At 46.7% G+C, this 21,822-nt stretch overlaps 1 protein-coding gene and 1 long non-coding RNA gene across 2 annotated transcripts; one reads left to right on the top strand and one right to left on the bottom strand.

The window, feature by feature from the left end:
- The first annotated feature begins 2,632 nt into the window (after nt 1–2,632).
- On the top strand, nt 2,633–11,621 carry VAX1 (ventral anterior homeobox 1). The gene is made up of 3 exons (XM_081005321.1): nt 2,633–2,936; nt 4,954–5,141; nt 9,355–11,621. The coding sequence occupies exons 1-3, from the start codon at nt 2,696–2,698 to the stop codon at nt 9,871–9,873; spliced, it is 948 nt and encodes a 315-aa protein (XP_080861447.1). The 5' UTR covers nt 2,633–2,695; the 3' UTR covers nt 9,874–11,621.
- On the bottom strand, nt 10,395–12,369 carry LOC308477114. Its single transcript, XR_013986395.1, has 2 exons — nt 10,799–12,369; nt 10,395–10,626 (listed from the first exon to the last, which is right to left on the bottom strand). It is a non-coding gene; the product is annotated as an uncharacterized lncRNA (long non-coding RNA).
- Nucleotides 12,370–21,822: the final 9,453 nt, after the last annotated feature.

Raw genomic sequence — 21,822 nt, 5'->3', positions numbered from 1 at the left:
CTTCCAATTTAAATTTCGCTTATTCCAATTATCACAAATTTTAAATAAGTATAAAAAGGTATTAATCATTAACATTACAAGTCTTTTTATATCAACCCTGCTAGTGTTGTTAATTGTTTACAGTATAAATTTACTCCAGTCTTTTTGGAAAGCTTGATCACGCTGGTTTCAGATTTTCCCAGGAAGCTGTCTCATCCGGAGTCAGGCGATTGGTCCAACTAGCTCTTGACTGACTGACTGACTGACTGACTGACTGACTGACTGAATACAACTCTCCAAGGTCCCAGCCAGGGTTTCTCTCAGCCCTGCCTGGATATCCTATCAGGGACTGAACCTGGGACCTTCCTCATGCAGCGCAGATGCTCCACCACTGAGTTTTGGTCCTTCCTTCTACAAGGATTAGAGAAATTAATGGAATATATCAATGGCTACTAGCAACAATGGCTATACTCTGCCATCATGGTCGAGGCAGTGTGCTTCCAGTTGCTGCAAACCGCAGGAGTGGAGATTGCTGATGTGCCTGGGTTTTGTTTTTGGGTTTCCCATGGGTATCCGACTGGCCACTATGAGACAGGATGCTGGACTAACTGGACCACTGACCTGATCCAGCAGGTCTCTTATTATGTTCTTATGTTCTTTGCTTTTGCTGCTCAAACATGGCACACAAAAAGCCCAGCTGAGAGGATCTATGCCTTGTTTTCCTTTTTTTCAGGTTCATTTTCCTTCAAGAGTATGTCCATATGTTTCCTGCTTTGACCTGCAAAGCTCAAATATACAACTTGGGTGTAGCTGGGTTCTCCCCTCCCCCCCACCCCCACTGCTGCCCCCTCTGTACTGTTTCTTGTTTTGCCGTTGTAGTGTCATTTTTAGCTAGAGAAAGTTAAAAGCCTTCCTTCTCCAGTCCCCCCTTAGAAGACACAAGCAAGGAGCCTAAGAGGGTGGGGAAGGATGTCTAACTAAAATGCCTGGATTTGTGTGAAAAGTTCCCTCGCTTTCTTTCTCTAGCCTGGCCCCTGGAACTCTTTTGTGAATGGGGCCAGTGCAACATGTGGCCTTTCACCCCGCCCAAGAACCAATGCCAGACAGCCACACTCAGAGGATTGTTTGTTAATAGTCCAATTAGATAATTGCCATCTTTCACTCCTTTCGCTCTACATTTCCCATAAAGGCATGAATAAGGAGAGCAGCATGAAGAGGGCTTCTGCCCTGCAAGGTGACAAGAAAGGCTGAAGCATGCTCTCTGCACAAAGCCATGCGCTTGAATTGAATCATTGTAGCCTAATCAATGGTCTTATTGGATTACTGGCTGTTGCGGTTCTCAAAGATATTGTAGCAGAGACAATGAAATAGCTGGGAGGGGGACTTCTCCCCTCCCTTTAGTAGATCACGCAGTTGAGATCTCCCTTGCGCTCGCTCTCTCTCTCTCTCTCTCTCTCTCTCTCTCTGTGTGTGTGTGTGTGTGTGTGCTCTCTTTCTTTCTCCCTCTCTCCCTCTCTTTCCTGGATCTCTCTAAATACAAAGGAGGCTTTTTGAACACACACACACACACACACACACACACACACCAGTCTAGGAGTATGCTCTGCAAATGTTGTACACTGTGAAGGTGCAGAGAATTAGAAGGGAGGAAGGGAGGGAGTGGACCCAAGCCAAGTCTCTGAATTAAGGAGAGGTAGGAGTTTTAAGATGGCTGGCTGTGGAGATAAGTGTTAAGTAGGATTTCTGCTATTTGGCTGGCGATGGGTGGGGGTGGGGGCTGAAGGGGCACCAAGGCACATCTGCTTTCTTGGATCACTATAATCCCCCACCAAGGAAAATGGCTACTTTTTAGTTGTTAGTGGTGTTCCTTTAGTGGGGTGACTTGGCGGTGGCTGTTTGTTGAGGACCCGAGACTCCTTTCCCACAGCTTCCAGGGACTCCGCATCTATATTTGTTTCCTTGGCCGTTTAATTCCGACGTATTAGGCGTGCCTCCTCGGATAAAACCACTCTGTAATCTGGAAGGGTCAAAGGCAAACTGAAGAAAGTTAATAATGGCCGCTAATGGCTCCTAACAATTCAGGCTGAATCTTGTCAAAAGTTTTTTTTTTTTCCCCCTCCCCTCTCCTCTCCCCCCTCTTCTTCTGGAAAGTCTCAGTCGTTTGATTGTGTGTTTCCTGAAAGCAAGGCCAATCATTTCAGTTTATTCACTGGCTAAACTCGACTTGATTGGGGACAAGCATACAAACCACCCATTACGATGTGATATATTATCCAAACAATTTAGTGTATTCATGAGGTAACCTAAATGTGGAGGCTGCAAAATTACCCGTAATCAATTGAAACAGCGAGTGCGCGTCCCTCTGGGTGTCTAACAACCACATCCCCTTCTCTGTAATAAGGGAGGCATTAAATCATTTTAGAGTTGCACTGTTGAGTACCTGATCATTGGGGCGCAGGGAAGCTGGACACTCGCACTAGGACGCTGGGACGGAGGAAGCTGCTGATTGCCTGCCTCTCGATCAGAAGAACCGACCTCTCGCCTTCGAGAGACTTGGCTGTTTACTCGCCGGTCTGACCACGAACCGTGCAATACCCAACGCAGACTTTTCTTCCCTTGCTTCCGACCCCCCCCCCTTCCAACCTACCTACCCTCCCTCCCTCCCTCCTCTTTTTTTTTTTTTTTTTTTACTTTTTAAAAAACCATATTGCACTACATGTTTGGGAAACAAGACAAAATGGACGTTAGATGCAATTCTGCGATCGAAGCCAACCGGGTCTCCAAGAACGGGCACAATAAAGAGGGCAAGGAAAGCAAAGGATGCGAAGGAAATATTTCGACTTCTTTTTTGAAGGATCCACAAGGGACTTTCTCGTCTTCTGGCGGCTCGGAAGACTGCAGCAAAAACAAATCGAGTTCCGCTGACCCGGATTATTGCAGAAGAATACTAGTCCGAGGTAGGGGGGAGTTTGCTTGTATTTTATTTTTTCCCCCTTTTTATGTTGTGTCTGCGACTGGAAAATCCCTGCTAGCGGATTCTTGCTTTTGTTTTGTTTTTGTTTCAAGCCAAGATTTTGCAATGTTTCCTTTTTATCTATTTATTCTGTAGAGCTATTTCTTTCTCCACAATTCCAGGGGCATTTGGGGGCATCCAGTTTTGCGGGGATCTGGGAGACTTCCTATTTTGCCATAGCTCAGCATCCCAAGCCTTGCAGCTCAGCTGGGGGGGGGGGGTTCGTGTCTTTCCTCCCCACGTACTTCTCGCGGTCGCTTCGCTTAATTGTTTGGCTGCTGCTTCTCTGCCCTGGCTTCTACCCTGCAGGCATTTCTTTCTTAGTTTATTTTTGCGTTGCAATGCGGAACAGACAGATAGATAGATAGATACCTGGGAGTAAGCTCTACCCGACCTAATGGGACTTGCATCTATACTCAGAAGTATAGGACTGCGCTGCCCGCTACCTTTGGGGAAGGCTGCTAGTTTGACGTGTCAAAAAAGGAAAAAGCGGGGCGGAGGAAGCGCCCTTGTTCAGGGGCTGAAAGGTAGACGGGTGGTAAAGCTTCGTATCTAGCAAGGGTGCTTCGGTTTTTGCAAGCCTTATGCTTGTTAAATTTTGGCGAGTGACTGGGAGATTTTGCTTTGGAGCCCGCTATACGTAGCCACACCGGAAAGCGGTGTTTATTTAGGTTGGATCCGTTCCGAAGGCTGGGTCGAGTATTTTGGAGGGTCTTTTTAAAAAAACCAAAAAACCAAAAACGGTGTAAAGTTTCCTTTCCAACTGTGATCATTTTCACAGAGTTTGCATTAACTAAAAAACAAGCAAACCCATATAAACTCCTTCCTTTGATTCAATGTTTAAACCTTCCCCTTAACCCTACTGTTTGGGGGTTGGTTGGCTGGTTGTTGTTTGTTATTTTATTCCTTTGTGGAGTATTCTCCTTCCCTCCCTCTAAGTCCGCCAATGCAATAATTTCACAACATTCTTTTTAAGTGTCTGATTTAAATTCCCAAAGTTTGTTTGCGTGTGATAAACGTAAAGAGAAACTTCTCCTAGAACAAAGGGCCCGGTAAACAATAATTAATCCTGGCGCGATCGGTGGACCCCCTGGAAAGCGATCACTTTAAAACAAAACAAAACTGGAGTTCCTTAGGCTTCGAGACTAAAGATGGGAAGGTAAAATTGTGGGAAAGCAAGGCTGGATGAGCGGGAAGGCAATTGGAATTGAGGAGGTGCTCATAAGATGTGGAGAGCTTTAGCGGGCAGGGAAAACGGGACCCGGCTTTTTACATGGAAAAAGAGTTCTTGGGTCCTTCAGAGAGGCGGGAGGGGGGGGGGAAGCCTGCCAGTTTCCAAACAGGAAGGGGGAGCCGGAAGCCGGCCTTCAAGGCGGCCTTATATGGTTAACCTGTGTCCTCGCCTTGTGGTTAAAAAGCCAGGCCACGCAAATATGATCATATCATTGCAAATACAAAAAATGCTAAGAAGGAGTTGCTGTTGTTAGGCCTCTGCTGATTGGACGAAGCTGGTTCTTACACTAAACCAGCCTATGTTGTTGTCGTCGTTGTCGTCGTCGTCGTTGTTGTATCTTTCTATCCCAGTTCCCTGTCTTGTGATGAAAGTTGGTATTTATTTACAGGCGACGCGCTGCTATTTTAAGGGCCTCCGGATAGAAATCAGGGTTGTGGAGCCTGTGGCCTCCCAGGTGTGCTTGGATTTTCACCTCCCATCGGCCCCCCGCCAGTCCAGGCCAATGGTCAGGGGTGATGGGGGTTGTAGTCGTGCAATATCTGGCGGGCCACAGGTTCCCCCATCTCTGGTTTGAAAGGAGAGTCGCCTCGGCTAAACCAGCAGATGAGGCTTCGCTCTGTCGATATGCATTTGCCTTTCGGTGCAGGTCCCGAAAATGGGTTCTTGTTCTCCTCCTCCTCCTCTTCCTCCTTCTGGGTCTAAACGTGCCTCTGTCTCTCTTTGCCAGATGCCAAAGGTTCAATAAGAGAGATTATCCTCCCGAAGGGGCTTGATCTGGACCGACCCAAAAGGACCCGTACGTCTTTCACGGCGGAGCAACTTTACCGGCTGGAGATGGAGTTCCAGAGGTGCCAATACGTGGTTGGACGGGAAAGGACCGAGCTGGCCAGGCAGCTCAACCTCTCAGAAACTCAGGTACAAAATGGGCCAGAGAAACCAATGGAGAGAGCGGCACCTCCCCTCCCCCCGCCGCGTCCCAAACATCCCGGGTGTGTTGCGCTCAGAGGTAGGTGACGCAGTGACTCCAACGCCGTTGCGCTGGAACGGGAGGGAGCCAGGATCGATCCCCCCACCCCCCCACCCCAGGTTATGAAGCTGCAGGGGGGAGTCTACTGACTTGCTACAACATAATAAACCCTAGCGCTGGGGTGGCTCCCTGCATGGCTGTGACCAATCAATAGAACCAGCCCTAGTTCAGGCAGGTAGACGCCTTTCCCAGAGCTTCCCAGATCCGGACTCCAAATGACTTTTCCGGACACTTTCACTTCCCTGCTAGGTTCCTGAATCATAATTTGGTACCATGCGGGGCCAGCACAGTTGAGACCCCTCGCTTTCCGCTCTCGCACCCACAAACATACGTCTATCATCACGTTTAAAAAAAGGGGGTAGGTAGATTCAAGGTCGGAGGCATTTCACAGTTTGGTCGAGGCCTGAGCTGCCTGGAGGGTGTGGACGCTGCAATTCTAAGCAAGCCTAAATGCTTAGACGGAAAGACAGATACGCAAAAATAAGAGAGTTGCGTGGAATGAAGGGTGATTTATGGGAATTGTTTCCGAGTGAACATGGCGTGTGCTGTAAATCGTTGGCAGGCCCCTGCAAGTGAGTTAAAGGTTGCTGTGCGCGTGTTGTTAAAGAAATACTTCTCAAAATTTCTAGACGTAGCTGCACTCCTAGGTGCTGACGTCCAGTTACCTGCACACCGGTTGCCCTGAACTCATTTGCAGTGGGTCGGAAAATGGGAATTGATTTCAGCCTCCCGTGGTGTAAAGTTCGGGTTCTGAAGAACAGGCGAAAAGTGTGTGGAGTGGCAAAAGTACAAAAAAAGCGGGAATAGGATCGGAATAAGTCACAAAAGTAACTTTTCCAAAACAGAAAAGGGATGCAAAATAGATAGGAGAAGGTACAGCGCTTAAGGAGCTACCTTTATCCTTCAGGACTGCTTTGACAGCACAGCAATTGTGCATGTTTACTCTGGAGTAAGTCCCGCTGTGTTCATTGGGACTTATTCTTTTGGGTGCCTTAGAATTGGAAGGAAAAGTCTTTCCAACCAGAGAAGGGAGAGGGAAGGGGTTGTTTTAATCTGACCACATTTAATGTCAGTGGTCAGTAGTGATATGAGCAATAGAGCTCCATTGATTCAACCACGGTCAGGATCCAATCTTGTTTCTTTTGCGAGAATTGCGGGAAAAGATACAAGCGGAGTTTTCAGCAGGCCACCGCCTTTGTTGTTCCAAAGAGCTTTCTCTCGGGAGAGGTCGCGGTGACTGAACCTGCGCCTGTTTACTTGGAAGTAAGTCCCACACTGACTTCGATGAGACTTGCTCCCAAGGAAATGCGTTAACGCTGAAGGAGGGCGCAGGGTTGCAACCCAAGTGCCACCGATCGTCCCTGGATTTGAGTGTGTGCGTTGCTAAAATAAAATCTGCCTGAAGGTACCTTTATGCGGAGTTAAGCCTCTCAGTGACCATTTACTTCCCAGTAGATTCAGACCGGAGGCTCCGCAGGACGATTCTCTTGCAAAAAGTGCGCAGGCCACGCAGGCCCTTTTGTAGGAGACACCACTGCAATGCTTCTTCGCTGCACTTACTCCCCTGCCCTTTCCACCATGTTCTTCTATTATGGCGGGGTTCATTCATTTATTTATTTGGGCAGGCTGCATTTGGTCGCAAGTCGCTTCCACGTGGGCTTCTGCAGCGCCATCCTCTCGCGCATGTTTACTTGGAAGTAAAGTTCCATTCGGTTTCCACGGGGCTTGTTCTCAGGCAAAGCACGGGGAAGATTGCAGAGCGCAATCCTACCCAGAAGAAGTTCAACGGCATATGTGCATAAAGATCTGGTTGTGGGTCGGTTTAGTTTGAAATGAGCTTTCACCAGACTCCTGCAATCCGGCAGTGAAGGAAACTGACTAACAGAAGCATTTGTTGTAATTTATAAAACAAAACAAAAAACAAACAAAATGGTGGGAGGCAGAGCTGGAGATTTGAAAAGAGTATTTTTTAAAAAATTTCACGTCAAACATTGCTTTTTTCAAATTAATTAATTAACGTACACTATGAATCTGACATGCATGAGGTCCGCTTCAACGAGCCTGTTACAACTTTTAAACCCAAATCCTCCCTCCCTTTCCTTCAGCCTTAGAACCACTTGCTACAAAATGGGTATAAGTGGGGGAGTTTTAAGGGCGGGTCCCATTCGCCTTGGGGTTGTATAGAGAGTCCCTGTGTATAGCGCAGGAGGCGAGAAGGCGTTTCTGCACAGGAAGGAAATACTGTATGGAAGACTTACTGAATAAAAGAAGAGCCCGAGGAAAAGAGAATAGGATGAGGCCGGGGGGTGGGGGGGTGGGAGGGAATAATTATATGCTTATAGGGAAATGCTTGCGGGGGAACCTTCAGATTTCCCAGCGCCTCAAAAACCATTCCAAGCCGGGAAAAGGGGTGTCCGGGCCATGCTTATTTCTGCGTCCACCTTGAAAATGCGCTTAAGTCTTGTTGCTACTTGATTAGCTAGTGCAAAAGATGTGATGGAAGATGTGCAGGTCCCTTTATGGATCCCGGGGCAGGAAGAAAGAGGAGAAAGTGCGAAAATGTGGAGAAAGGGAGGTGTGATTTTATTCTTCCTAAATGAAGCGTCTGATACAAGTATTATGGAGGGAGAGAAGAAAGGAGGAGAGGGAGGGAGAAAGAAAGAAAGAAAGAAAGAAAGAAAGAAAGAAAGAAAGAATCAGTGCCAAAAAAAAACCCCCAAAAAACAAAGTGTCGTAGGGAGTGGTTTCTTAATTCGTGAAAAGATCCTACAACTGTAATGAATCCTTCTGACAAGCTAATTAGCATTTCTTTGGCTGTCAGATTTGGCCATGTTGGTATGACAAACGAAACAACCTCCGAGGCTAGAGCGTGGCATGTGATATTAATTTGAGTGAAATAATATTTGAAATGGTGGAAAGCAGACCTAAAGTCGTTGGGGGGGCGGGGGCGGGCGGGGAAGAGATTGAAGGTGTCTCTTTATAAGGCTGGGGGCGAAAAATGGGGAATAGAGCTGGCAGTCGCTTGCCCAGAACACTCTCCCAGCTCCCTCCGGCACGCAAAAGATGTTGACGGGAAAATCCAACGCAAACTATGTACGTCTGTCTATCCATACATACAGCCTGCATGCGCTTCCACAGGCGCTAGGAAAACCTCATGCTCCCAGAGATAAAGAAAGTGGAAGGGAAGTTGCAAATTCGGATGACGTCCCGTACAAATCTTGTGTTCACGGCCTAAGAGGGAGGCTTAAAAAGGATAAAACCTTTAAATCTGTACTACAGAGTTTCAAGAGTGTAGGATCTGAGGCATTACTGAAGTATCACTCACTGGGGATTTTCTTCTTCTCTAAGCAAAGCTTTCTTCCTGGAAAAGATCCTGGTGGATTCCCGGCTCTGGAAGGTTTATTACTGACAACCAGGTGCTCTTTCTTCTCCATGGAAGTTTCGCTACCGGGGCCTGTTTCTACTTAATTCTTTAAACACACACACACACACACAACCACCTCGCGTTGTCAAAGCGATTCCTTCCCATTCCGCCCCACGCCCACCCCGCATCCTTCTGTGTATAAGTTTCCAATGCCTTTCCTGTCCACTTCCCGCACCTGATGAAATGGTAGGCGCTCTCGCCTTATGGAAAGGCGACTCCACAATAATAAATGTGTTAGTCTTTTAAGGTGCTCGAGAGTTCTTTGTTATTTCAGCAATTCTCCGCCACTTCAGCAACACTTTTAAGTGCCCAAGATTGCTTGGCGATTCTTATCACGTTTCAAATGGCCACACACGGTCGCTATCTTGCGCGCGCGCGCGCGCTCACACACACAGAGGCGCGCGCTCTTCTCCCACGTACACGCGCGCCCAACCCCCCCCCCCCCGGAAATCTCTCCCCCCCCCCATTTTTGCCCAAGTGCCAAGCAAACAGGATGAGCTCAGGGCCCAGTCACATGGGGAAAGATGTGAAGGGAGCTTGGAGAGCTTTTCCATGGTGGTCTGGGGGGGGGGGGGTTAGCTTTCCCAACCCCGATCCTAAAGTTGCCCGTGGTTTTCCCTCGCTGACCTTGTCTCTCTCCCTCCCTCGCCCCAACCCCCAATTGCTTCTCTTTGCAGGTCAAAGTCTGGTTCCAGAACCGACGCACCAAGCAGAAGAAGGACCAAGGCAAAGACTCGGAGCTGAAATCCGTGGTGTCGGAGACGGCGGCGACGTGCAGCGTGCTGCGGCTGCTGGAGCAAGGGCGGCTCCTCTCGCCTCCGGGCCTGCCGGGCCTCTTGCCGCCGTGCGCCACCAGCGCCTTGGGCTCAGCCTTGCGCGCGCCCAGCCTCGCCAGCGGCACCGGCGGCTCGGGATCCGCGACGGCGGGCGGCTCCCCGCACCAGCCGGCCGTCAGCAGCAGCGCCGCCGCCGGCCCGGCGCACCCGTCCCCTCCCGGGGGCCACAACCTCTTCAGCCTGCCCGTGCCCACCCTGCTGGGCTCGGTGGCCAGCCGGCTTTCCAACCCTTTAGCGATGGCCGGCTCCCTGGCCGGGAACTTGCAAGAACTGTCCGCTAGGTACCTGAGCTCTTCGGCCTTCGAGCCCTACTCCAGGACGGCCAGTAAAGAAGGCGTCGAGAAAAAGGCCCTGGACTGACGCGCGGCGACGCGCGCTGTATTTATATTTATAGTATCTATTTGTGACGGTTATTTATGGAAGACCCTCCACACCATAGGGGCCCCTTCCCCACCTTCCTCTTCCCATCGCACCCCACGGACTCTTCTACCGTCCTCCTCTTCTTCCTCTCTCTGCCGTCTTCCCCAGCCACCAATCCCAGGCACAACTTTGCCTCTTGGGGGACCCCCGACTTTTACCTTGCCAGCCCATCAGTTCCCAACCGGAGGGCCTCACAGATTTGACTGGAGGCCTCCAATCGGTGGAACAAATCGATCGGCGGCAACGAGGAACCCTCCCCGAGCCAGACATTTGTCGTATTGGTGGCCCACGTTAATGTTAGAAATGGGGTTGGGGAGTTAGGGGGGGACTATGGCAGAGAGGGGCGAATAGTGGAAGGAGACACTGTTGACTTCAGTCTGGCTGCCCCTATGATAAGGACTAACTTTTTACATTATAAAGGGAGTGTATAGGAAAAAGAGGTGATTTTTTTTTTAAGGCGGAAGGCTTGATAGGAGCTTAAAAGTGCATGTGTCCTACACATGCAGAGAAGCTCATACATCCAACTGGGAGGCCATGTTTTTGGCTGCTCCACATTGTGTTGGTTCTTCAAACACACCTCTTATTTCAAAGGAGTCTCTCTTTTGCGAGTCCGAGACGAAAACAAATCCAGGGGTTTCTCTCATGCATCGCCCTGAAGGTGCATTCCTCCTCCGCCTCTTCCAGTTCCCTATTCTAAACAAAAAAAATATTGAAAATTTAAGCTCACCGGAACAAGGGGGTTGAGGTGCGCAATGCGATCCTAAGCATGCTTACTTAAGAAGTCCCTCTTCACTGGGACGCCCGGTAAGTGCGTAAAGGATTGCACTTTAATTTTAAATTGTACATGTCTGTGTTGGGGAATTACCCTTATTTCAGGTACCACAGCGATGAAGTGACATGCTCTTGGAATATTACCCCAGCGATGTTTATGACAGATGAATTTAAGAGAGCACAAAAACTGTGCAATCTGGTGGATTTCAAAGCGGATTCGTTGCCAAGGCTTGTGGTCTTCCAAACAATTGTGTCTGGCTCCTAGCCTTTATTTCGTCATGAAGCCCAGAGGCAGGATAATATAAAACACTTTGATTTGGTTAAATCCCGAATGTTTGTACTATAATACATACGCATTAACTATGATTGGCTACAGAAAACCGAGGGGGTGTTTTTTAAGGGGGGGACCGATCTTGTGAAAATCCTCACAATACCCTTTCCTCCAGAATCTAACTCCAATCTCTAAAATAAAATAAAAAAGATTATGAAGTGCAGGTAAAAGAGAGAGAGAGTCTTAGATGCGAAGGCGTCTAAGACCAACGTTATTATTTGCCTGTTCCCCATATAAACTGGACCTAAACTGAAAGTCTCGAGTTTTCACCACCTTCCAATTTATTTTCTTACAAAATGCTTACCTTTAAATTCCAACCAACGCGTCTTCTCCGGTTTGGTTTTGTACTGGAAAGAAACCAAAACTATTCTGTAACAATCGTTATTTTACTGTTATTTGCTCCCCCCCCCCCCATCCTTCACACAATGTATGTATTCCTGGATTATTATTATTATTATTTTACATTAAATCCCAGGACTTGAAATTTGTCAGGAAAAACAAAACAAAACTACATAGCTAGTTGGGGTTTTTTTTTTAAAATTTTTAAACAATCATTTGATACGTTGCGTTTACAGACTGTATAAAATATGTGCCACCAAACTTTTTAACCAAAAAATTTTAAAAAAGGAAAGGGGGGGGGCAAAAGAAGTGGAATGGTTGATGTAGTGCATAGAATTAATTCTAGAACAGAAAGAGTAAGGAGAGAGCGGGAGAGAACGCGCGGGGGGGGGGGGCAAAACGGAAAACCCTCCTATTAATATTATTGTAAATTATTTACGTCTGAAGTTTCTAGGCAACTAGTGATGAAAATAATGAATGAATCCGCGGGTGAAGATGAGCTCCCCCTGCTACTAATAGCCCTTGTTCTGAATGTTTTGGGTATTTGGCTGTTTTGTATTTATGTGGTGAGAGTGAAATATATTATATCTATGCTATGACAGAGTTAGCTGTTATTTTCGTCTTCTGTTTAGAAAGCCCCTCCACCCACCCAGTATCAACTCCTGCGCAAAAGGCAAAAGAGATATAGCCTTGCCTAGAGGGGGTCCTGCAGTCAACTCTCATTTTGAAACTATTTCTGCCCAGTGTGTACATCGAAATATGTACTGGAGATGGGAAGGGAGGGGTTCTGTTTTGCATTTTTCTCTTCCTGTTTTCTTTTTCTTTCTGACTAAAAAAAATATTTCGACTCCATAATAACCACAGGAATGGCTCATCACCCAATACGTTGTATTTACTGGTCAATATGCAAGTTGTCTTGTGATCAATTTCCCCATGTGTGCTGGCGGGGGGATTCCACCAAGGAACGATTCCAGCGTCTGTTATCTACTATAAATAACAAAGAAAGGCATCTTAGTGGATTGGGGGCTGCGGGAACCGGGAGGGGCGGGCGGGATGCGGAGATTATTTACATGGAAATCGCCAATAAGGGTATGATCCTAACCTCATTTTCTCTGAGGAAATCGTGTCGACCGGGTTCCTTCTCAGATCGCTGGTGGCCATGTGCGTAGCTAAGTGGGGTGGGAGGGAGGAGCAGCTCCCCCCCCCCATCAATAAAAATACATAGTTAACTGAGGTTCGGTCCCCCCCAACAAAAGACCTGCCTCCCCTAACAAAAGGCCCACCCCCTCCAATAACAAAAAGCCCATGGCTGGTGCCACAGAGCCCTAGAAACCATAATGATAAGGTGTGCGTAGAGATATATAAACAGTGTGCAATTTCAGTTTGGCTTTCCTTAAGGACTCCGAGGAAATTGACTGGTCCTTATGTCGCAGCTCTCCACAGTCCTTAGAAACTCCATTAGACCAAACTGCGCAATCCGCACCTGATCAGTGAAAAGAGGATCGGTTCGATTTTCAGTTCTTAAAGAGGAGTAACTTCCCAGCTGAACTACAAAACAGGGTGGGACCTTAAAAAAAAAGAAGTATATTTAATAAATCGTTTATTTCTTTTCTTTCTGGCCAACAGAAAAACATTGTTTTCTTCCCAGTAGGAACTGGGTGCATGACTCGAAATACTTCTATGAATGCAGTTTATGAATATGTTTCTGGATAAGATGGTGCTTAAGAGAAATCAATGGATCCGAAGGATATGTAAGCTAAGGGCCAGTTTCTTGTGGAAAGGTCAATCGCTCCTGTTTTAGCCCCATGTTTTTCCAAAAAGAAAGAAACAAACCCAGCCCAATACACACACAGGGGTCAGTACCACCTAACCATAGCATGGAAGGATCAGAACCTCAGGCTGCAATCCTGTTCACAGCCTTTGCTTCAGAACAAAGTCCATTGAACTCAGTGGGACTTCTGAGAAAACATGTGGCTCAGTCTGCATGGTTATTTGTGGATTAGTATTTACAGTAAGCACCTGTGCCGCTGTAGATCAGAAAAATTCCTTGTCTTAAGAGAAAGGTATGTGTGTCAAAGCAATGAGATTGTGCTTTAAGTTAGACCTTTGCCAGCAGGAATCAGACTAAAACTGCTTCTAGTTAAGAAGTAAGTTCCTTGAAAATAAATGGGCTGTTTGCAAGCCCATAGTCTTCTTGAGATGAGAGGTGAGGCTTGAGATACTTTAAGGGGATGTTAACAATTAAGGAAAACCCTACTGCCACCAGAATTCACAGTTTCCAATGCTTACACCACTCTCTACTTCCTTATTCTGAAATTATAAAATTGCATGGAATTACTGGTACCGTAGTTTAAAGGAGCATTTTGTTCTGGGTTTTTTGCCATTTTAGTTTAGAAAAATTAAGACAGACAGGCACACCCACACCCACCCACAACTTCTACAGTAACACAGGTCTAAATTACAAATTTACATGTGCAAAAAACAAACAAACCCTTCACTCTTCTGTAACCAGGCTTCTACATCGCAACATTGCTAATGTGTAAAAGTGCCAATCACATTGACTGCCTAGATGACATGCTTCCATCTAAGTGTCGGTGAGCAACTATTTTCCCTAGATCATGTAGACAAGGGTTGGGGAGTAGGAAAAGCTCTTGCGCCATGCTACATTAATTAACATATACTTTCAACATAAAAATAATCACCATGTAGAAAAAATGAACCGAGTCACCCTCAAGGTAGTATTAACTGAGTGACTGACAGCACAACTCCATATATGCCTGCTCAAAAGAAAGTCACACTGAGTTTTGTGGCAGTTACTTCTTCCCACACAAAATGATTGCAGCCTCAGTATATTTTGGATATGGCCTTTCTTTTAACTGACCTTTTCAGGGCAATGTTTTATTAGAAGCAGAAAACTCATTTATAGCAAAAAGAGAGCTAGTTGAGAGGTCAGGGGGAAAGCATGTTTTCAGAAGTTTGGTAAAGTTCTAGTGTAAAGGTAAAGGTAAAGGTAAAGGGACCCCTGGCCATGAGGTCCAGTCGTGACTGACTCTGGGGTTGCGGCGCTCATCTCGCTTTATTGGCCAAGGGAGCCAGCGTACAGCTTCCGGGTCATGTGGCCAGCATGACGAAGCCACTTCTGGCGAACCAGAGCAGCGCATGGAAACGCCGTTTACCTTCCCGCCAGAGCGGTACCTATTTATCTACTTGCACTTTGACGTGCTTTCGAACTGCTAGGTTGGCAGGAGCAGGGACCGAGCAACAGGAGCTCACCCTGTTGCAGGGATTTGAACTGCCAACCTTCTGATCGGCAAGTTAAACCACAGAGCCACCCGCGTCCCAAAGTTCCAATGTATTCAGGAACTATTCAGGTATAGACAGCTGAGCATCAGTGGACTATCTGAGTTCCAAGTAGGCATAGGAGCTTTGTTGCTGCTGTTGTTTAAATGTCAGAAATGCTGAAACGATTGTGTCCAACACTCTCAAACTGCACATATGGAGACAGCACATATCACAGTATCACCCCATCATTCAAATTAAAGATTAGAGAGAAGTAGGATTGATTGATTGATTGATTGATTGATTGATTGATTGATTTATGATATTTATATACTGTCATTCAATGGGAAATGTTCAGGGTGGTTAACAATGCCATTAAATGCAATAACAAATAAGGCAACATATACCAAAACAATAATTAATGGCAGCATCAAACATGGAAAACAGCCTAAAACTGTAAGTCAACACCAGAGATCTATAACAAACCAAGGAAACAAAACAAAAGTCCTCTTCTGATACTGTAAAGGTAGCAACACAGGTGCCAGGTGAGCATCGCTGGGGATAGAATTTCATGTATAGGATGCTACAGCAAAAGCCCTCTGTCCAGTCGCAATCTACCTTCACCTGCAGTGGGTGTCCATAGGTGAGCTTTACATTGATCTTATTGCCCAGGCAGGCTGATATGGGAGTCTTCTCCCACAGGTCCCAGTATGTGTATAGCTTTAAAGCACAAGTGGGAAAAACTTTACAGCCCAAGGGCCACATTTCCCTTCAGACAACCTTCCAAGGGCCACATGCCAGTGGTGGGTGCGGCCAGAGGCAAAGGTGGGTGGATCAATGAAGGTAAATTTTACCTCTGTACAATAGGCTAGTTTCTACACTCTCTCACGTGCCCCTCTCTGTCCTGCGTGGGGCATTACTAGAGTCCTAGAACACATTCCAGTCAGGCAAAACTCTCAAGGATAGCAGAAACAGAGGCAGTGAGGTATGTGGCTTGGCGAGAGTTCCAGGGGCCAGATAGAGAAGCCTAGAGGGCCACAAACAGCTCCCAGGCCTGCGTTTCCTTGTCCCTGCTTTAAAGGTAAAGGAGAACAGCCAACAGTCAGTAGCCCAGACCTGTAACATCATCTGTTTTTCTTGGTTTTGCTGTGAATGAATAAGCAGTTGATCAACATTTGAACAATATTTGGTTCATTCCAAGTTATTACCCAACTTGGTCTTCCTTTATTCACAGGTGGGACATGCAACAAAATGGTGTGGTGTTTCCTCATCCTCTGCTAGATGTGCTCTTGTCCAGGATTCCAACCAGGCTGAGGCATTGCCTCCTCCAGAAGACCATTCCATCACCCTTCCCAGTTTTCTGTCTTTCTTCTCCAGCTGCTACCTTAAAGTCACAAAATATTAAGGCATAATATTTCCTGGACCAGAGCCCACTTTACCAGATGCATGAAGTTAAATCCTAAATTGGCAGGCATATATATGCACAGTGGAGTATGGGGAATGGAGAGTAGTCAAGTCAGAGGGAAACAAAACGCAAAAATAATAGTGATAAATGTGCAAAAGCAACATAGTCACAATGAGAATTGATGAGGCACTGTCGGTGATATTGCCAGCATCCTGGCATTTCACCAGCTTGTCAATTTGATACATGAAATCTTATATCCGATAATATAAAATTGTTAGTCTTCAGAGTGCCACAAGACTGCTTGCTTTTGTTTCAACAAACTATAATGGCGACCCCTCAAGAAGTTCTCAATGTTCTATGACTACTAAGCATGCTCAGTCTCAAAGAGCTGTTCTGTTTTTGTTTTTTGCCCCCTTAGTTTTTAAAATATATATTTATATTGTAGAGTTTCCTCAAACATGCTGATACACGCCTCATTTTTAAATGACTACAGTCACTTGTTGGCACTCACTACCTGAGTTCACAATGAAGTGCTATTATTCATAGGATCATAGAATTGAAGAGTTGGAAGGGTATCAAAGGCCATTAGCCCAACCCCCTGCAATGCAGGAATCTCAACTAAAGCAGCCATGACAGTTGGCCGTATTCTTTCCCAGTGATTCCAGGCTTCTTGCCTCTGTTGATAATCTGCTGGTACTTTCAAGGATATATTACAGATTCAGGAGTCACATAATTGCAAGAGCTTATACAAGAGATTGCTACTAACTATGTTTTTTCATAGTTTTAATCTTCCTCGGGATAGAGATCAGTACCTAGGACAGCGCCTTCACCCCTGACTATTGATGGTGTGTTGTTAGTCTTCCCATGGAGTGGTGGGTGATGCTTTCTCTCCCAAATCATCTTGTTTGAAGTGTCTGATTCTTGTTTTTGTTTTCAAAAGTGATAACCAAGGACTTCACATTTCTTGAAGTCCTTGGATCCATTTGAATCCCTTCCAGTCGGGATTCAGGCCTCATCATGGGACTGAAACTGCCTTGGTCGCACTGGTCGATGATCTCCGGCGGGCTAGAGACAAAGGTGAGAGCTGTTTCCTAGTTCTGCTGGATCTCTCAGCGGCGTTTGATACAATCGACCAAAGCATCCGTCTGGACCGTCTAGAGGGACTGGGAGCTGGGGGCACTGTCATACAGTCATTCCGCTCCTTCCTCCTGGGCCGTGTTCAGAAAGTGGGGGGGGGGATGAGTGTTCAGACCCCTGGGCTCTCACTTGTGGGGTGCCTCAGTGTTCTGTCCTCTCCCCCATGCTTTTCAACATCTACATGCAGCTGCTGGGAGAGATCATCAGGGGGTTTGGGCTGGGTGTTCATCAATATGCGGATGATACCCAGCTCTACCTCTCTTTCAAATCAGAACCAGTGAAGGCAGTGAAGTTCCTGTGTGAGTGTCTGGAGGCAGTTGGAGGATGGAATGTGGCTAACAGATTGAGGTTGAATCCTGACAAGACAGAAGTACTGTTCTTGGGAGACAGGAGGCGGGCAGGTGTGGTCCTGAATGGGGTAACTGTGCCCCTGGGAGTCATTTTGGACTCACAGCTGTCCATGGAGGCGCACGTCAATTCTGTGTCCAGGGCAGCTGTTTACCAGCTCCATATGGTATGCAGGCTGAGACCCTATCTGCCTGCTAACTGTCTCACCAGAGTGGTACATGCTCTGGTTATCTCTCGCTTGGACTACTGCAATGCGCTCTATGTGGGGCTACCTTTGAAGGTGACCCGGAAACTACAACTAATCCAGAATGCGGCAGCTAGACTGGTGACTGGGAGCGGCCGCCGAGACCACATAACACCGGTCTTGAAAGACCTACATTGGCTCCCAGTACGTTTCTGAGCACAATTCAAAGTGTTGGTGCTGACCTTTAAAGCCCTAAATGGACTCGGTCCAGTATACCTGAAGGAGCGTCTCCACACTCATCATTCTACCCAGATACTGAGGTCCAGTGCCGAGGACCTTCTGGCAGTTCCCTCACTGCAAGAAGCCAAGTTACAGGGAACCAGGCATAGGGCCTTCTCGGTGGTGGCACCCGCCCTGTGGAACGCCCTCCCACCAGATGTCAAAGAGAAAAACAACTACCAGACTTTTAGAAGACATCTGAAGGCAGCCCTGTTTAGGGAAACTTTTAATGTTTGATGGGTTACTGTATTTTAATATTTTGTTGGAAGCTGCCCAGAGTGGCTGGGGAAGTCCAGCCAGATGGGTGGGGTATAAATAATAAATTATTATTATTATTGGCTTCAGTCATTTGGCTGGGATCTGCAGCACATATAACCTCAATTCAAGCTGTCCACACTTGAAGCTAACTTAACATTATGTTGAAATAGAATACCAAATTGTAAGAGTCCACATTAAACCACAAGGTACCGTGTGGTGTAGTGGTTAAGAGTGGTAGACTCATAATCTGGTGAACCGGGTTCACGTCTCTGCTCCTCCACATGCAGCTGCTGGGTGACCTTGGGTTAGTCACACTTCTTTGAAGTCTCTCAGCCCCACTCACCTCACAGAGTGTTTGTTGTGGGGGAGGAAGGGAAAGGAGATTGTTAGCCGCTTTGAGACTCCTTAGGGTAGTGATAAAGTGGGATATCAAATCCAAACTCTTCTTCTTCTTCTCTTCCTTGTGAAAAAAGTGCGGGATAAGAATGTTTCCTACTTAGGGTGGGCAAAAGGTAACATTTGGTTTCCAAATACATAAGGCAATAACCAACATTAGTCATACTCAGTGGAAATCCATTTAAATCAGTAGACTTTATTTGCTTAAGTCTATTGATTTCAATGGGCCAATTCTGAGTGAGACCAATGACAGTGACGAATATTCCCTAGCTGTGTTTTGCACAACAAAAATATAGTGAATGGAATTCAAGGCACATACTGTAGCTTTGTCTAGCTCCAGGTTATTGTTTAAAAAAACCAAACTCTAAATAAAAGGCATGGGTACATGTTTATAGGAATAAAGGGCTGTGACAGGCTGTCCCAAGGACACAACAGTATCCAGAAATGTAGAATGTTAGGCCAGGACAAGTTCAGGCCTGTTCTAGCTGGGCAGAACACATCTGGGATGTTTTGCTACTATTTGGGAAAGGTAGCAAATAGTGTGTCTCCAAGAAGCCTCTACAGAGGGTTGCAGGACCTTCAGAAAAGTTATTTTCTCCACGACACACCTTCTTTTCACCAGTTTCTCCTCTCTCTGCAATCCTTGTCTGCAAGGGTAACATTGATACCCAGGAGAAGGAAGCTGATAGGCAGTACCACAAACGTAGACTGTAAGGACGATGGCAGGCAGGTGGGGGCTGGCTGAGGGCAAAATGACATTGGTGGGGCAGCGCTCTGTTTGCTCTAGGGGACCAACCTCCATTTCCTGAGCCATATCCCAGACAGTTCCATGACACTCATTGGAGCATTTGGGGGCTGCACTGGGCAAGAGAAAGGGAAGGAAATTCCCACTGACTCAGAAGAGGTGGGGATTGCTAAACCGATCTTTGTTACAATATTTGTTAAAAGGCAGATAAAGGTAAAGGGACCCCTGACCATTAGGTCCAGTCACGAACGACTCTGGGGTTGCGGCACTCATCTCGCTTTATTGGCTGAGGGAGCCGGCGTACAGCTTCCGGGTCATGTGGCCAGCATAACTAAGCCGCTTCTGGAGAACCAGAGCAGTGCACGGAAACGCCGTTTACCTTCCCGCCGGAGCGGTACCTATTTATCTACTTGCACTTTGACGTGCTTTTGAACTGCTAGGTTGGCAGGAGCAGGGACCGAGCAACGGGAGCTCACCCCGTCACGGGGATTTGAACCACTGACCTTCTGATTGGCAAGCCCTAGGCTCTGTGGTTTAACCCACAGTGCCACCCGCTGTAAGAAAATCTTGCTAGATCAGGCCAAAAGCCCATCTAGTTCAACATCTTGCTTTCACAATGGCCAGCCAGATACCTGTGGGATACTCACAAGCAGGATCTGAGCACAAGAGCAGTCTCCCCTCCTCTGGTTTTCAGTAACTGGTATTCCAAAGCATTGTTGTTTAGTCGTTTAGTCATGTCCGACTCTTCATGACCCCATGGACCAGAGCACGCCAGGCACTCCTGTCTTCCACTGCCTCCCGCAGTTTGGTCAAACTCATCTCATTTCAACTATCTCATTTCAGCCTTTCCAAACCATGATGATAAATTGAATAAATTTGTGAATGAGGGTTTGGGTGTGGGGAAGGGAGGCTTGTTGTTTTATGGGGGGGGTTGCTCTTGTATTCTGTATTTTGTGTTTTTATTTAGATTTCATTTTTATGTTGTGAAATGCTCTGAGATCTATGGATGAAGGGAACTATACAAATTTTAACAACAACAACAACACGGAGTCCTTATGGAATAAGCATACGGTGCTTCCACAAATAGGTGTGGGTTGAAACATAACATGCTTCAGAATCACTTAATGCTTTCCAATTTACAAAAGTAAGGGCAAAACAGTTCACCCATGTATGCATTTACTTCCGGGTGTGATACCCCTTCAAGTGATGACTCAAAGTTGCAAATAAGCCCTAAAAGCACAAATTAATCAAATCCATTAGAAATGTAGAATTATTGCGATCACCTCCAAAGCATGTTATTCTTCAAAATAATCAGTTCACACCTGTGAGTCATTGGGGCCTGAGTAATCAGTTGGTGAGTAACCATCAAGCTATGCAAGTTGCAAGTGTGAAAAAGTCCCAGGTTTGCCTGGACCCGTGTTATTCTGGGCACAACAGCTGTCATATGCCACCCCCTCACCTCCACAACAATTAGATATTTGTGTTTTGTCTTCCTGATGATGTTGTTGTTGTTGTATAGTTGTTTAGTCATGTCCGACTCTTCATGACCCCCTGGACCAGAGCACGCCAGGCACTCCTGTCTTCCACTGCCTCCCGCAGTTTGGTCAAACTCATGCTGGTAGCTTCAAGAACACTGTCCAACCATCTCGTCCTCTGTCGTCCCCTTCTCCTTGTGCCCTCCATCTTTCCCAACATCAGGGTCTTTTCCAGGGAGTCTTCTCTTCTCATGAGGTGGCCAAAGGGGGCACCCTGCAATATTACAAGCCTTTGCCGTGGCTTTATGACTCCCACATTTATCCTCAAGTACTGAGAGCTAAATCCGACATTATAGCATCTCAGATATTATGACAAACTATTGTAACCAGAGTATATTGCAGAGAACTTGGGGGTTGCACATTCTCTATCCCCTTCCGCTTTAGTGTTGGAGCATACGCAGGCTGCCTGCTAATTCTCACCTAAATAGTATCTCCTTCTTCACATTAGCATCACACAGGAAGTATGAGGCTAGTTCTGATATACTGATATCATGAGAATGTAAGAAAATCTTGCTAGATCAGACAAAAGCCCATCAAGTTCAACATCCTGCTTTCACAATGGCCAGCCAGATACCTGTGGGATACTCACAAGCAGGATCTGAGCACAAGAGCAGTCTCCCCTCCTGTGGTTTCCAGCAACTGGTATTCCAAAGCATTGTTGTTGTTTAGTCATTTAATCGTGTCCGACTCTTCGTGACCCCATGGACCAGAGCACGCCAGGCACTCCTGTCTTCGATTGCCTCCCGCAGTTTGGTTAAACTCATGCTGGTAGCTTCAAGAACACTGTCCAATCATCTCGTCCTCTGTCATCCCCTTCTCATTGTGCCCTCAATCTTCCCCAACATCAGGGTCTCTTCCAGGGAGTCTTCTCTTCTCATGAGG

The sequence above is a fragment of the Podarcis pityusensis genome (assembly GCF_964106645.2).
Source record: "Podarcis pityusensis genome assembly, chromosome: 5".
NCBI classification, from domain to species: Eukaryota; Metazoa; Chordata; class Lepidosauria; order Squamata; family Lacertidae; genus Podarcis; species Podarcis pityusensis.
Note: the sequence above shows the minus strand (reverse complement) of the source record. Positions and strands in the feature narration are given on the sequence as shown.

What these genes read in the sequence shown, in the direction of transcription:
- VAX1 (XM_081005321.1), top strand. Translation starts at nt 2,696, where the DNA reads ATGTTTGGGAAACAAGACAAAATGGACGTTAGATGCAATTCTGCGATC. An exon ending in CAGAAGAATACTAGTCCGAG is followed by an intron (nt 2,937 to 4,953) that starts GTAGGGGGGAGT and finishes TCTCTTTGCCAG; the next exon opens with ATGCCAAAGGTTCAATAAGA. An exon ending in TCAACCTCTCAGAAACTCAG is followed by an intron (nt 5,142 to 9,354) that starts GTACAAAATGGG and finishes TTCTCTTTGCAG; the next exon opens with GTCAAAGTCTGGTTCCAGAA.